The sequence below is a fragment of the Mustelus asterias genome, chromosome 1 (genome assembly GCF_964213995.1).
Source record: "Mustelus asterias chromosome 1, sMusAst1.hap1.1, whole genome shotgun sequence".
NCBI lineage: Eukaryota > Metazoa > Chordata > Chondrichthyes > Carcharhiniformes > Triakidae > Mustelus > Mustelus asterias.
In genome coordinates this window covers 132,398,627-132,412,554 of record NC_135801.1, presented here as the reverse complement: position 1 = coordinate 132,412,554, position 13,928 = coordinate 132,398,627, and the positions used below count along the sequence as shown (strand labels likewise).

Sequence of the window (13,928 nt, the reverse complement as noted above, 5' to 3'; positions counted from 1 at the left end):
TCAAAGTCAAGGAGGGCGATAATAACTCATTGTTCAAGAATAAACGCTTGGGTGCACAGGATCGAGAGGGACTGTTGATGCATTAGTGCCAGATCCCAATGTCTGCCATTGCGAATCCATTAGCCCCAAAGGTGGACATAGCCATCCAGTTGACCCTGCCAATGAGGGATGGGCAACCTCATGTTAGAACCTTCAGTGACACAGTAAATACGGGAGGGGACAGCTAGACGGAGGCCAGGAGCGACTCTGACGAGGCAAGGGCATTGACCGGGGCCAGTGAAGTGATGAAGATGGAAGGACCCCGATATGTGGGTGAGCAGTAGCCAGATAGGACCGGGAGGCCAATGGGTGAGGGGAGGTTCTGAAGTTAAGCGGCTCGGACACCAAGCTGACTCTCTCTCTCTCTACTTACCGATGGAGATGTTATGGAGCCAGTGGAGCACAGACTCCAGCAGCAATAAGCAGTGGCACCCTGGTAACACCCAGCACCAGGAGCCCAGGGGGCTGCAGGGCAGGCTCAAGGCCCACTGCAGTTAAACAGTGAAGGCAAAGAAGGAGACTGAGGGTATACACGACCTGAGTGTCCTTCATGGAGCTGTCGACCAACAGGTGCCGCCAAAGACTCCACCTCACTGTGCGGTACCTGTGCCATATTCTTTGCACTTGGAGGAGGAGGGCACCCTGTGTCCGTGAGGGTCACGGCACCCCTCAACTTCTAAGCGACAGGTTCATTCCAGGGTTCTAGAAGTGACCTGTAAAGCATTTTGCAAGCATCCACCCATGTGGTGGCGGATGCATTCTAAGCAAGGGTGTCGGACTTCATTCATTTCAATCTGGACCAGGCCCAGCAGGATGAGAAGGCTGCGGGATTCAGGATCATAGCTAGTCTGCCACAGGTGCAGGGGGCAATCGACTGGACTCATGTCACTCTACGCGCTCAATGGCACTGACTTTCTGACGGAACACCTTACCTTGGCCCTATCCCCATAACCCCACATATTTACCCCACTAATCCTCCTAACCTACACATCTTGGGACACTGGGAGGTAATTTAGCATTTCCAAACCACCTAACCTGCACAGCTTTGGACTATGGAAGGAAACCAAAGCACCCAAAGGAAACCTACATTGACACAGAGAGAACATGCAGACTTCACACAGTCACCCAAGGCCGGAATTGAACCCAGGTCGCTGATGCTGTGAGGCCGCAGTACGAGAAAGGGAATGACTTCTATTGCAGCCACTTTGTGCAGCAAATAATATCATTTAAATAAATGATATTATTTTCACAAATATCGATGGAAATGCAAATATCAGTGTGTGAGAAGAGAATATGGAACAATTGTTAGAATTAGCTGTGGAAAAAATGAGCAGAACCCAGAGTGAATCCGACACCAAGCCATGCTGGAATAAGTTTTGAAAGACGTCAGATAGAAAGTCAGTGACTTTATTCACAATTCATCGCTCCTCATTAAATATACAAATTATATCATGTGACCTGAGAATAGTTGATTTTGCATCCTTATTTAACAAGCGATGCAAAGATAAACCAGCTAACTATAGATGAGAAAGCTTACTGCAGCTATGGGTTAATTCTTAGAATCTATTATTCAACATTAAATTAATAAGCACTTCGTAATGTATGGGTTATTTGAAGAAGTGGATAGCTGAAGGCAATGCTATAAAGGTAGTGTAAGTGGATTTTCAGAAGGCATTCAATAAAGTTTCGCACAAGAGGCTTGATACAAACATTCTGGCCTATGGTACAGGAAATATAGTGCAATGGATAGAATATGGTTGCCATGGTGTGGAGATGCTGATGTTGGTCTGGGGTGAGCACTGTAAGAAGTCTCACAACAGGTTTATTTGGTAGCACAAGCCACAAGCTTTCAGAGCGCTGCTCCTTCATTAGGTGAATGGGAGTTCTGTTCACAGGATGTCTCGGCACTCTACACCAGCAACTGCCTCAGCACTCAATGCCGACAACTGTCAATCTCCAGATGCAATTTTACAACTCATCCGCTTCATCCTGGACCACAATGTCTTCACCTTCAGAACAGCCATGGGGACCAAATTAGCACCTCAATATGCCAACATCTTCATGCACAGGTTCGAACAAAACCTTTTCACCCACAGGACCTTCAACCGATGCTATACACTAGATACACCGAGACATTTTCTTCCTTTGGACTCATGATGAACAATCACTGAAACAACTATATGATGACATCAACAAGTTCCATCCCACCATCAGACTCACCATGGACTACTCTCCGGAATCGGTTGCATTCTTGGATGCATGCATCTCCATCAAGGACTCAGCACCTCACTGTACCGCAAGCCCACGGATAACCTCACGATGCTCCACTTCTCCAGCTTCCATCCTAAACACGTTAAAGAAGCCATCCCCTATGGACAAGCCCTCCGTATACACAGGATCTGCTCAGATGAGGAGGATCGCAACAGACACCTCCAGACGCTGAAAGACGCCCTCATAAGAACAGGATATGACGCTCGACTCATCAATCGACAGTTCCGACACGCCACAGCGAAAAACCGCACCGACCTCCTCAGAAGACAAACATGGGACACGGCGGACAGAGTACCCTTTGTCATCCAGTACTTCCCCAGAGCGGAGAAGCTACAATATCTTCTCTGGAGCCTTCAACATGTCATCGATGAAGACGAATATCTCGCCAAGGCCATCCCCACACCCCGACTTCTTGCCTTCAAACAACCGCACAACCTCAAACAGACCATTGTCCGCAGCAAACTACCCAGCCTTCAGGAGAACAGTGACCACAACACCACACAACCCTGCCACAGCAACCTCTGCAAGACATGTTGAAGGCTCCGGAGAAGATATTGTAGCTTCTCCGCTCCAGGGAAGTACTGGATGACGAAGGGTACTCTGTCCGCCATGTCCTGTGTTTGTCTTCTGAGGAGGTCAGTGTGGTTTGTCACTGTGGCACGTCGGAACTGTCGATTGATGAGTCGAGCGCCATATCCTGTTCTTATGAGAGCATCTTTCAGCGTCTGGAGATGTCTGTTGCGATCCTCCTCATCTGAGCAGATCCTATGTATACAAGGCGTGCCAGACCATTGACACGGATGCCATCATCTCACGTGAGAACACCATCCACCAGGTACACGGTACATCCTCTTGCAACTCAGCCAACGTTGTCAACCTGATACGCTGCAGGAAAGGATGTCCCGAGGCATGGTACATTGGGGAGACCATACAGATACTCCGACAATGGATGAATGAACACCGCTCAGCAATCACCAGGCAAGAGTGTTCTCTTCCTGTTGGGGAACACTTCAGCTGTCACGGACATTCAGCCTCTGATCTTCAGGTAAGCGTTCTCCAAGGCGGCCTTCGCGACACACGACAACACAGAATTACTGAGCAGAAACTGATAGCCAAGTACCACACACATGAGGACGGACTCAACCGGGATCTTGGGTTCATGCCACACTATCTGTAACCCCCACGACTTGCCTGGGCTTGCAAAATCTCACTAACTGTCCTGGCTGGAGACAATAAACATCTCTTTAACCTGTGCTTAACCCTCTCTCCATTCACATTGTCTGTACCTTTAAGACTTGATTACCTGTAAAGACTCACATTCCAATCATTATCTTGTAAATTGAGTTTGTGTCTTTATATGCCCTGTTTGTGAACAGAACTCCCACTCACCTGATGAAGGAGCAGTGCTCTGAAAGCTTGTGGCTTGTGCTACCAAATAAACCTGTTGGACTTTAACCTGGTGTTGTAAGACTTCTTACTAGAATATGGTTGGCAGAGAATGAACAAAGGAAAGAAAATTCATTCACATAGCGCACTGCGTAGATTGACATTACCATCACTGAATCCACCACTACCACACCTGTGTGGGCGATACGGTGGCACAGTGGTTAACATTGCTGCCTCACAGTGCCAGGGACCCAGGTTCGATTCCTAGCTTGGGTCACTGTCTGTGTGGAGTTTGCATGCTCTCCCCGTGTCTGCGTGGGTCCTCAGGGTGCTCTGAAAGACGTGCTGGCTACGTGCATTGACCCAAACAGGTGCTGCAGTGTGGCAACTAGGGGAATTTCACAGTAACTTCATTTCAGTGTTAATGTAAGCCTTAATTGTGACTAATAAATAAACTTTACTTTATCAACATCCTGTGAGTTACCATTAACCAGAAACTGAACTAGACTAGCCATATAAATACTGTTGCTGCAAAAGCAGGTTAGAGGCTAGGAATTCTGCAACAGTAACTCACCTCCTGACTCCCAAAACCTATCCACCATCTACAAGGCAGAAGACAGGAGTGTAATGGAATACTCTCCACTTGCCTGGATGATAGCAGCTCCAACAACATTCAAGATGCTCAACACCATTCAGGACAAAGCAGCCACCCTGATTGTGACCCATCCATCACTTCCAGCATTTACTCCCTCCACCACCAATGCACAATGACCACTGTTTATATCATCTCAAGATGCAGTGCAGAAACTCAGTAAGGCTCCTTCAACAGCACTTTCCAAGCCCACAACCTCTACCATCTAGAAGGACAAGGGCAGCAGAACACCATCACCTGCAGGTTCCCCCCCAACCTGCGCATCATCCTGATTTGGAACTATATCGCTGTTCCTTCACTGTTGCTGGATTCTAACAGCACTCTGGGTGTACCTACACCACATGGTCTGCAGCAGTTCAAGAAGGTGGCTCTCCACCACCTTCTCAAGGGAAATTAGGAACAGGCAATAAAAAGACTGGCCTAACCAGAGACGATGTGGAGATGCCGGCGTTGGACTGGGGTAAACACAGTAAGAAGTCTCACAACACCAGGTTAAAGTCTAACAGATTTATTTGGTAGCAAAAGCCACTAGCTTTCGGAGCACTGCTCCTTCCTGACCGAAGGAGCGGCACTCCGAAAGCTAGTGGCTTTTGCTGCCAAATAAACCTGTTGGACTTTAACCTGGTGTTGTGAGACCTCTTACTGTGCTAACCAGTGACACCAATGTCCCATGAAAGAATGAAAATGGGAGATGGTAGAGCAGTGATAATTTCACTGGATTAGTAATCCAGAGGCCCAAGCGAATGCTCTGAGGACATGGGTTCAAATCTCAACATGGCAGCTGATGGAATTTAAATTCAATTAATAAATCTGGAATATAAAGTTGGTGTCAGTAATGGTGACCATGACACTATCACTGATTGTTGTAAAAACCCATCTGGTTCACTAATGTCCTTTGGGGAAGGAAATTTGCCATCCTTACCTGGTCTGCCCTATATGTGACTCCAGACCCACAGCAATGTGGTTGACTCTTAACTGCCCCCTACAATGACATAGCAAGACACTCAATTCAAGGGCAATTAGGGATGGGCAACAAAAGCTGGCCTTTCCAGAGATGCCCACATCCCATGAAAGAATAAAGAAAAAAATGATTCCTCAGGGATAGACGGTACCATGTGCTGCTACCTTCACTTTGAAGTTTCACAATGCAAATTAATTATTTTACCGTGGTGTTCGGGTGTATCAATGATTCACAGACTTGGACAGCAATGTGGTTGACTTTTAACAGTCCTCTTAAGTGGTCCAATAAGCCACTCAGTGGTAGTCACGAATTAGCGATGGGCAACAAATGCTGGCCTTGCATTTGATGCTGGAGTTCAGACTGGTGAAAGACAGTAGATTTTCTTCCTTGAAAGATATCAGTGAAGCAGAAGTATTTTCACAACTATCCAGTTCACTATTGATGATATTTGCTTTTTCTCCAGATTTCTTTAACTGAATTTAAGTTCCCCAGTAATATGGTAGGTATAAACCCATATGCCTGCATCTTGCAAATTAATTTTTCAAAAACAAAAATAGTTCTTCATTATAAAGCATAAAGTAAATATGTTGGAAACAAATAGATAAATAATAGGAAATCAGTTTACCTTTACAAATTGCTCCAGATTTTCCATTGATGGTCAAAGTTCTGGACTTGTTCAAGCTGCAAGACAACACTCTCTGGGCTTTCTATTTGGGAGGATATTTTCAAAATGACGATCAATATTAGTTTTAGTAATAAAATAGAAACCACTAGAAATATTCAGCAGGTCTGAGAGCACTGTGCAGAGAGAAACAGAGCTTATGGGTCAAACTTGCAAATGGTCACAGAGACAGGAAGGGTTGCACTGGAGAGAGTGCAGAGGAGATTCACCAGAATGCTGCCTGGGATGGAACATTTAAGTTATGAAGAGAGGTTGGATAGGTTTGGGTTGTTTTTGTTGGAGCAGGAAGACTGAGGGGCAACCTGATCGAAGTATATAAGATTGGGGAGGAGATGGCCTAGTGATATTATCACTGAACTATTAATCCAGAATCTCAGCTAATGTTCTGGGGACCCGAGTTCAAATTCCACCACGGCAGATGGTGAAATTGGAATTCAATAAAAAAATATCTGGAATTAAAAATCTACTGATGACCATGAAACCATTGTCAATTGTTGGAAAAAACCCATCTGGTTCACTAATGTCCTTTAGGGAAAGAAATCTGCCATTCTTACCTGGTCTGGCCTACATGTGACTCCAGAGCCACAACAATGTGGTTGAATCTCAACTGCCTTCCAAGGGTAACTAGAGAATGGACAATAAATGCTGGCCAGCCAGCGATGCCCATGTCCCACGAATGAATTTTAAAAAAGATTCTGAGGGGCATGGACAGTTTGGATAGGGAGCAGCTGTTCCCTTAGTTCAAGGGTCAGTCACGAGACGACACAAGTTCAAGGTGAGGGGCAGGAGTTTAAGGGGTGTGAGGAAATACTTTGTTACCCAGAGTGTGGTGGCAGTCTGGAATGCGCTGCCTAGGAGGGTGGTAGAGGCGACTTGCCTCACATCCTTTAAAAAGTACCTGGATGAATGCTTGGCACATCATAACAAGGCTATGGGTGAAGTGTTGGTAAATGGGATGAGGTGGGATGTGTTGGTGCAGACTCGATGGGCTGAAGGGCCTGTTCTTCACTATATGATTCTGTAATCCTGAAAGGCGATAGGGCCACAATTTTGCACCATCGGTTGGCATGCCAGTTTAAGATTATTTTTGAACATATAAATTTGGAGAGGCTAGCCAATTATGCATCCATATTGTCGAATAGGACCACACCATTGATGCTGACTAGAAGTCAGCAATGGGGCCCATCATGACGCAGAAACCTTACCAAGCGATGGAGGCTGCCTCTCTGCAATAAACTATAGGGCAAATGCTACCCCCTGCCCAACCTCAGTGCCACAGGACTACAGCTACACCTTCAGGCCAGCCTTTGAAAGAGTTGCCCCTCCAAGATAACGGTTTTGCAGCTGTAGTCTCTTTGTGTTCTGATGCCTCCATCCAGAGGCACTCTATCTTTTTAGTTCCCTATACCAGCAGCTCCGACCTGCTGGGACTGCTGATCTGTACCTACTGGAGGGCCTCCTACTGGCTCTCTAGCCTTGGAGCCCATCCCTAATAAGGCAGGGTCCTGGAGGAAGCCAATAAATTGGCCATCTTGTCAAAAGTCATCCCTCTGCCAGCAGCTGAGTTTCCAATCTGGAATTCTGCTCGGTGTCAGATTCAGAACCCTGGAATGAAAATTCAGCACAACGGTTTAGATCCATGACCTTTCATCAGAACTAGTTTCAGTAGAATGTGCTTGTAATACATATCCATGTGCCTAGACATTGCTGGACACATAGGAACCGGATCAGTTAGCCCCTTAAACCTGTTTGGTGAGATCATGGTTGATCCACGGCTTTTGCCCCATATCCCTTAATTCATCTTGTTCCTCTCTCAATATCAGTTTTAAAATTAATAATTGATCAATCATCACTTGCTGTTTCCAGAAGAGAACTCCAAACTTCTACCATCTTTTGTGTGTAGATGTGTTTCCTATGTTCACTCCTGAAAGGCCTAGCTCTAGTTTTTAGACTATATCCCCTAAATCCTAGATTCCCCAAATACCGGATATAGTTTCTCCCAATCTCCCCTATATATTCCCCTTAATATCTTGAAACCTGAATCAAATCATGCTTAACCTTCTAAATTCCAAGGAATATAACATTGGTTTGTATAACCTCTCCTCACAATTTAATGCTTGGAAGCCAGGTATCATTCTGGTAAACGCTGCACCCTGGTCAATACATCCTTTCTCAGGTGTGGTGCCCAAAACTGCTCACTGTATTCAAGGTGGGAGCTAACCAGGGTTTTGTAAAACCAGAGCATATTTTCTACCCACTTGAATTTTAGTCCTCAAGTTATAAAAGCCAGCATTTCATCAGCCTTTTTGATTATTTTCTATTCCTGTTCATGACATTTTAATGATCTATGTACCTGGATTCCCTTATCTCGTTGAACCTCCAAAGATCTAGTTTTTCACCATTTAGAAAGTACCCGCTTTTATCTTTCATGTTCAAAAAGGATGACCTCACGTTTGCCTGCATTAAAATCCATTTACAATATTGCTCATATCTTAATATCTCTGGTTATATGCTTCCAAGATTTCTTTGCAACGTTCTGCTTTTATTTAGCAACATGTACATCAGGCTAGCATCTGGTGTGATTGCATCAAATTTCTCTGCCAGTTTAACAAAGATATGAATCTATTTATTTGAATTTTACCGGACAGGAAAACACATGCGTCATAAACCTCACAGATGTGCAAAAGGTTAAATTCTCAAATCAAATTTTGAACACTAATCTAAAACTGATACCCCATGGTTTATATGGGGCGTGAGTGAATGAGCTTAAATGAAGGGGCTAGTAACATTCAGATTTGAGCCCCAGGTTGTGTTGTTTTTTTTAAAGTGTAATTGTTTGAAATGTTGATTTAAACATCTCTTAAGTAGCCCTTGCTTATGGTCTGGTCTTCAATTTGTAAACAAAAAGGATAGGTGGATTGGCCAAGGTAACTTGCCCCTTAGTGTCCCAAGAAGTGTACGTAAGGTGGATAAACAGGGTAAATACCTGGGGTTTCGGGAATAGGGTGGGGGAGGTGGGCATGGGTACTGTTAGAAAGTCAGTGCAGACTCGACTCGATGGGCCAAATGGCCTCCTTCTGCGCTGTAGGGATTCTATGATTCAGTGATTCTAAAAATGCTAAGCAGAAAAAATCAAGCAGGCTGACCGGAGCCCAGGCATTCAAAGTGCTGCATCTAGATTGCTCGGTCATAAAATGTATTTCAAAAGCAAAATAGTTTTTAATATGGACTTTACTCAGTTTTATGAACTATTATGTAATTTTAAAGTAAAGTTTATTTATTGGTCACAAGTAAGGCTTACATTAACACTGCAATGAAGTTACTGTGAAATTCCCCTTGTCACCACACTCCGGCGCCTGTTCGGGTCAATGCACCCAACCAGCACATCTTTCAGACTGTGGGAGGAAACCCACACGCAGGGAGAACGTGCAGACTCCACACAGACAGTGACCCACGCTGGGAAGCGAACCCAGGTCCCTGGCACTGAGGCAGAAATGCTAACCCCTGTGCGACCATGCCGCCCCCGTAAGTTTTAAAACTTACTGACTGATTTATAGCAAAGATGGTAGACATTTGCTAAAATCAGTCCCATCATCAACATGGCGATGTTACTTTGTTAGGAACTCTAATGTTGCCTACCTGTTTTGTTAAAATGTAGCTTTCTTTCTGATTGTTCAAAAAGTGGTTGGCAGTGCTCTGGTTGGATTGCTTCTGACCAGGGAGGTAGTAATCAGTAAATGGTGCTGCGGATGTTCTCTTCCTGTTCGCAGTCTCTGTCATTTTGGCCAACAATAAAAAATAGTTAGCAAGTACTGGACACAGTGGACACAACTACAAAGCAAGACTAGGAGATAATCATATCTGGTTTACTTTGAACAAATTAGTTTTAAAAATCAAAATCTGTATCTTCAAGCTATTCTGCATGTTTATCTTTTTCTACGATAGTGACCTGAAAATAAGGCAAAGTGAGGATAGAACAGTGAACTTTACATTGGTTTCTATGATCTGGATCAAATCTGGATGGGATAAATTGGATGCAAGTCCATTCTGTCTGATCCCGCATGCAAGAACCTGGAATTGTTCCTGGTGGACATGGGTCAGTGGTCCAAACTGGCCCTGTTTTGGGGCTAACTTTACAATCTGGGTATACATTATAAAGTACAAGTTGATGTTGGACCCAAGACACATTCATGTGGCAGAGTGAAGGGAACTTAATCATGTGATATTTAACCTGCGCACACATGAAGCTGAGTCTGGATGCCTGAGATAGAAATGTGTTCAACTAGCATCCCTCATATTATTGGCTTTCGGAGCGCTGCTCCTTCATCAGGTGAGTGCAATCTCTGTCACTCACCTGATGAAGGAGCAGCACTCCAAAAGCTTGTGATACCAAATAAACCTGTTGGCCTTTAACCTGGTGTTGTGAGACTTCTTACTATGCCGACATCTCCACATTATATTATTGAGTATAGACTTCACAACATGCACTTCTTAAAGAAATGTTTAAAATAAATAATGCAGATTTTTAATATTTGAACATTGCTTAAGTGCTCTAAAGTCTATAACAGTGGTACATAATGACAATAAGTGCAGTTGTACATGTGGTTTGCCTTTAAAATGTTGTGTAATAATGAACTCAAAAAACAAAGTTTGTTAATTATGGGGCAGCTTTAGGCAATGGCACAGTTTGATCATTTATTTTATTATTTCATTTAAAAAATGTTCATTATGCAGTGATTAGTTTTCTGGTGTATTGTTAAGAACATTTAAAAGTGGAATGGGAAATAGCTGGGCAGTTAGTTTGCTGATAGTAAAGTTTATTTACTAGTCATAAGTAGGCTTACATTCACACTGTAATGAAAATCCCCTAGTCACCACCCTGGTGCCTGTTCGGGTACACTGAGGGAGAATTTAGAATGACCAATGCACCTAACCAGCTCATCGTTTGGATTGTGGGAGGAAACCGGAGCACCCGGAGGAAACCCACGCAGACACAAGGAGAACATGCAAACTCGACACAGACAGTCACCTGAGGCCGGAATTGAACACGGGTCCCTGGCACTGAGAGGCAGCAGTGCTAATCAGTGTGCCACAGTGGCACCCTGCAAATGTGCAAGGTTACGGGCAGAAGGCAAGGAAATGGCACTGAACAAATTGATCATTCAAAGCTGATGTAGGCACATTGAGCTGAATGGTCTCTTTCTGCAGTAACAATTCGGTGATCCTGCTATGACCAGTCCACTGGTCCTCAGTGCAGGGTATCCACTGTGTAGATGGCAGGTGACATCTAATCTGAAAGATTAGTGACTGACTGGTTGAGTTCAAATTTATCAAATAATATTCAATATTACAGGAAAATAAGTCAGTATGTTGTTATTGCACCGACTGGCTGCAGCTTTAGAACACTTCACAAATTAATTATATTTGGGGTTATTTCATTCCATAAGAATTTAGCTTTAATGTGTAATCCATTGTGCTGAGAATGTTTCAAGGTACTGAGGAATAATATTGGAAACTGTGATTGTTAACCGAAGGCTTATTATAAAGTTTGTCATTCTTTACAATTCCTACACCCTGCTCATACCTGTGTTTAATAAATAGTTTTCCTCACTTACTTACTCTCTTGAGAACATTTAACTCTTTGTTATCACTTTTCAGGTATCCTCCAGCACATTGACTATACAGCAAGTATTGACCTTAACAGTTTGGGAGACAAGTAGGTCACAGGTTTTTTTAGGAAAAAACATCTAAACTGCCAGTAGGGGTCAGCATTGGATAGCAAACAGCTCGGGAGCCCAAAGATGTTGAGAACAATGACGGCAGCCCTATCATTACCCATGTGAAATCAGCCAAGTCAATACAAACTTGGACCTCTCAATGTTTTGTTTGTCTCTTTGTGGCTTTCACCGCAATGTGTGGCGATAAGTTACCTTAGTGTTTAGGAAAAGCAAAAAAAAATGTTGGGGAAGAAACCGTGCAATTTAAATTGTTCAGTTACGAGGTCGTTCTGGTGGGTCTGATGAGTTAAAAAGAAACGGGATGGAACCTGAATCCACTGAGTTTCCGGCCCCAGTTGCTGGTAATTGCGAGCTCGGAACAAGTGCAGCTTCCTCACGTTTCAACTACATTTAAGCAAAGCAAACGTAAAATACTGCGGATGCTGGAAATCTGAAATAAAAACAAAACATGCTGGAAATACTCGGAGGTCATGCATATCTGTAAAGAGAAGAACCTTCTGGACATTATGTCGGGAATCCATTAAATGCACCTGGCTGGTTTGACAGAGTAAATACGTAGCAGATTTATAATTTTTATTATATTAACATAAAAAGAGATAAATCAGGAAACAATCCCTTCTGCGACACACAAAAAAAATTCACTTTTAATGCTGTTTCACATTTCCTTTGAAAGATATATTAATTTTGTTACAGTATTACCAGACACATACCTGGAGTCTTAAAATCCACCTTCCTGCTTGGAGGAAGATTCAGTTTGGCTAAATTCTCCATATCTATCTCTATCACTTCCTGGAACCCAGACCTAGTCTCTGCTCCTGCATCTATCTTAGCAATAGCCACTAATGCAGTTCCATTCTCTGCTCCTGCCCCACCCTCAGCTGCTACCAATGTCCCTTCTTCTGCCTGTATCACTACTTCTCCTTCAGTACCAAGCCCACCTCTTCCCGCTCTCTCTGTCGCTGTCCCTGCACTTGTTAATGCCCCAATTCTAGTCCTGTCTTCCTCTTCAATTACAGTCACTCCTGGAGCTCCACTTGATGCAGCCGCACTTTTATATTCTCTCCTGCGTAGACTTTGCCACTTTGCAACAATTGGACTGCTGCTGGCAACCGGACTTGGTAGTTCCCATTTCACCCGGTTCCCTGGTGTATTGGTTTTGAATAAAGAAGTCATCAGCTTTCCTCTTCCTGCCACCTGCAAATCAGCAAAGCGAGAGAGAATGTGTCAAAAGGAGATGCAGGCAGTTCCGATTAACATGAAAAATTATAATATTGAGAGACAGTTTGGGAAACATTTTGGAAGTTGCAAAATAAACAATGACGCACATTGTGATGTCCAACCAAACCACAGATCCTGAGGAATACAACATTAAAGATACTGGCAGAAAGGTTATTGAGGGAGAGGGGATTTTCCGCTCTTTTCAGGGGTGAGGAGCATGGAATCCCACAGGAATCCCAAAGCATAGTTTATGCCGGTGGGATTTCCCATTCTGATTGTCCTCACCCCATCCCAATGACATAATGGGAACCCCAGCCATTTTACACTCACACACAGTCAGAATTACCCCAAGTTGAATGACTTGCCATGATTATAGCTAGCGATTGCCGAGCAGTTAGAGCGAGTGTATCTCTGTTTTGGAACTGCTGGGATTGGGATCCCCATTTGAATGTATTTACATATAATGATCAGGCATTTAAATTGATAGTCCCTCCCAGTGGATTGTCTGACAGATCCCCCAAGACATGAAGCTGATGAGCAGAACCTGGTGGCATGTGAGTACATCCCTGGGGGAAGAGAGTCAAGCCTGGGCAGTACCCTGGCACTACCTGAGCACCTCCTGGGCACTACCCCTTGGCACTGCTGTTGACAATGTGATTTCAATCCTTTCTATTACACCTGGAACAGTAATGACATGAGCAGGGCCGTCCTGGAGTTTGTGGCCTGGGCAATTTTAATTCCCAAGCCTCATTTTAATCACTGGCGCCCCTGAAAAATTGACAGAGTCAATGCAGAGGATAGTGGATGGGTGTGGGAAATCGAGTGACTGCGGAGTATGAGCAGTAACCTGAGACAATAGGCCCAGAAAGGTCAGTGTGGGAGGCAGTGAAGGTGGTGGGGGTGGAGGGGAAGGAAGGGTTAGGGTGGTGGAGCTCCAGGATGATGACAGCCAGTGTGGAGGAAAGACCCAGGACTGAGGTG

The 13,928-nt window shown here is 44.2% G+C and overlaps 1 protein-coding gene across 1 annotated transcript in view; it reads right to left on the bottom strand.

Annotated features, from left to right (window-relative positions):
* The window catches only part of LOC144510523 (cell division cycle protein 20 homolog), a 46,127-nt gene extending 33,225 nt beyond the window's left edge, over nt 1-12,902 (bottom strand). The window contains exon 1 of the mRNA XM_078240054.1: nt 12,440-12,902. Coding sequence (XP_078096180.1) covers nt 12,440-12,902 — 463 coding nt within the window. The remainder of the gene's footprint in view (nt 1-12,439) is intronic.
* Nucleotides 12,903-13,928: the final 1,026 nt, after the last annotated feature.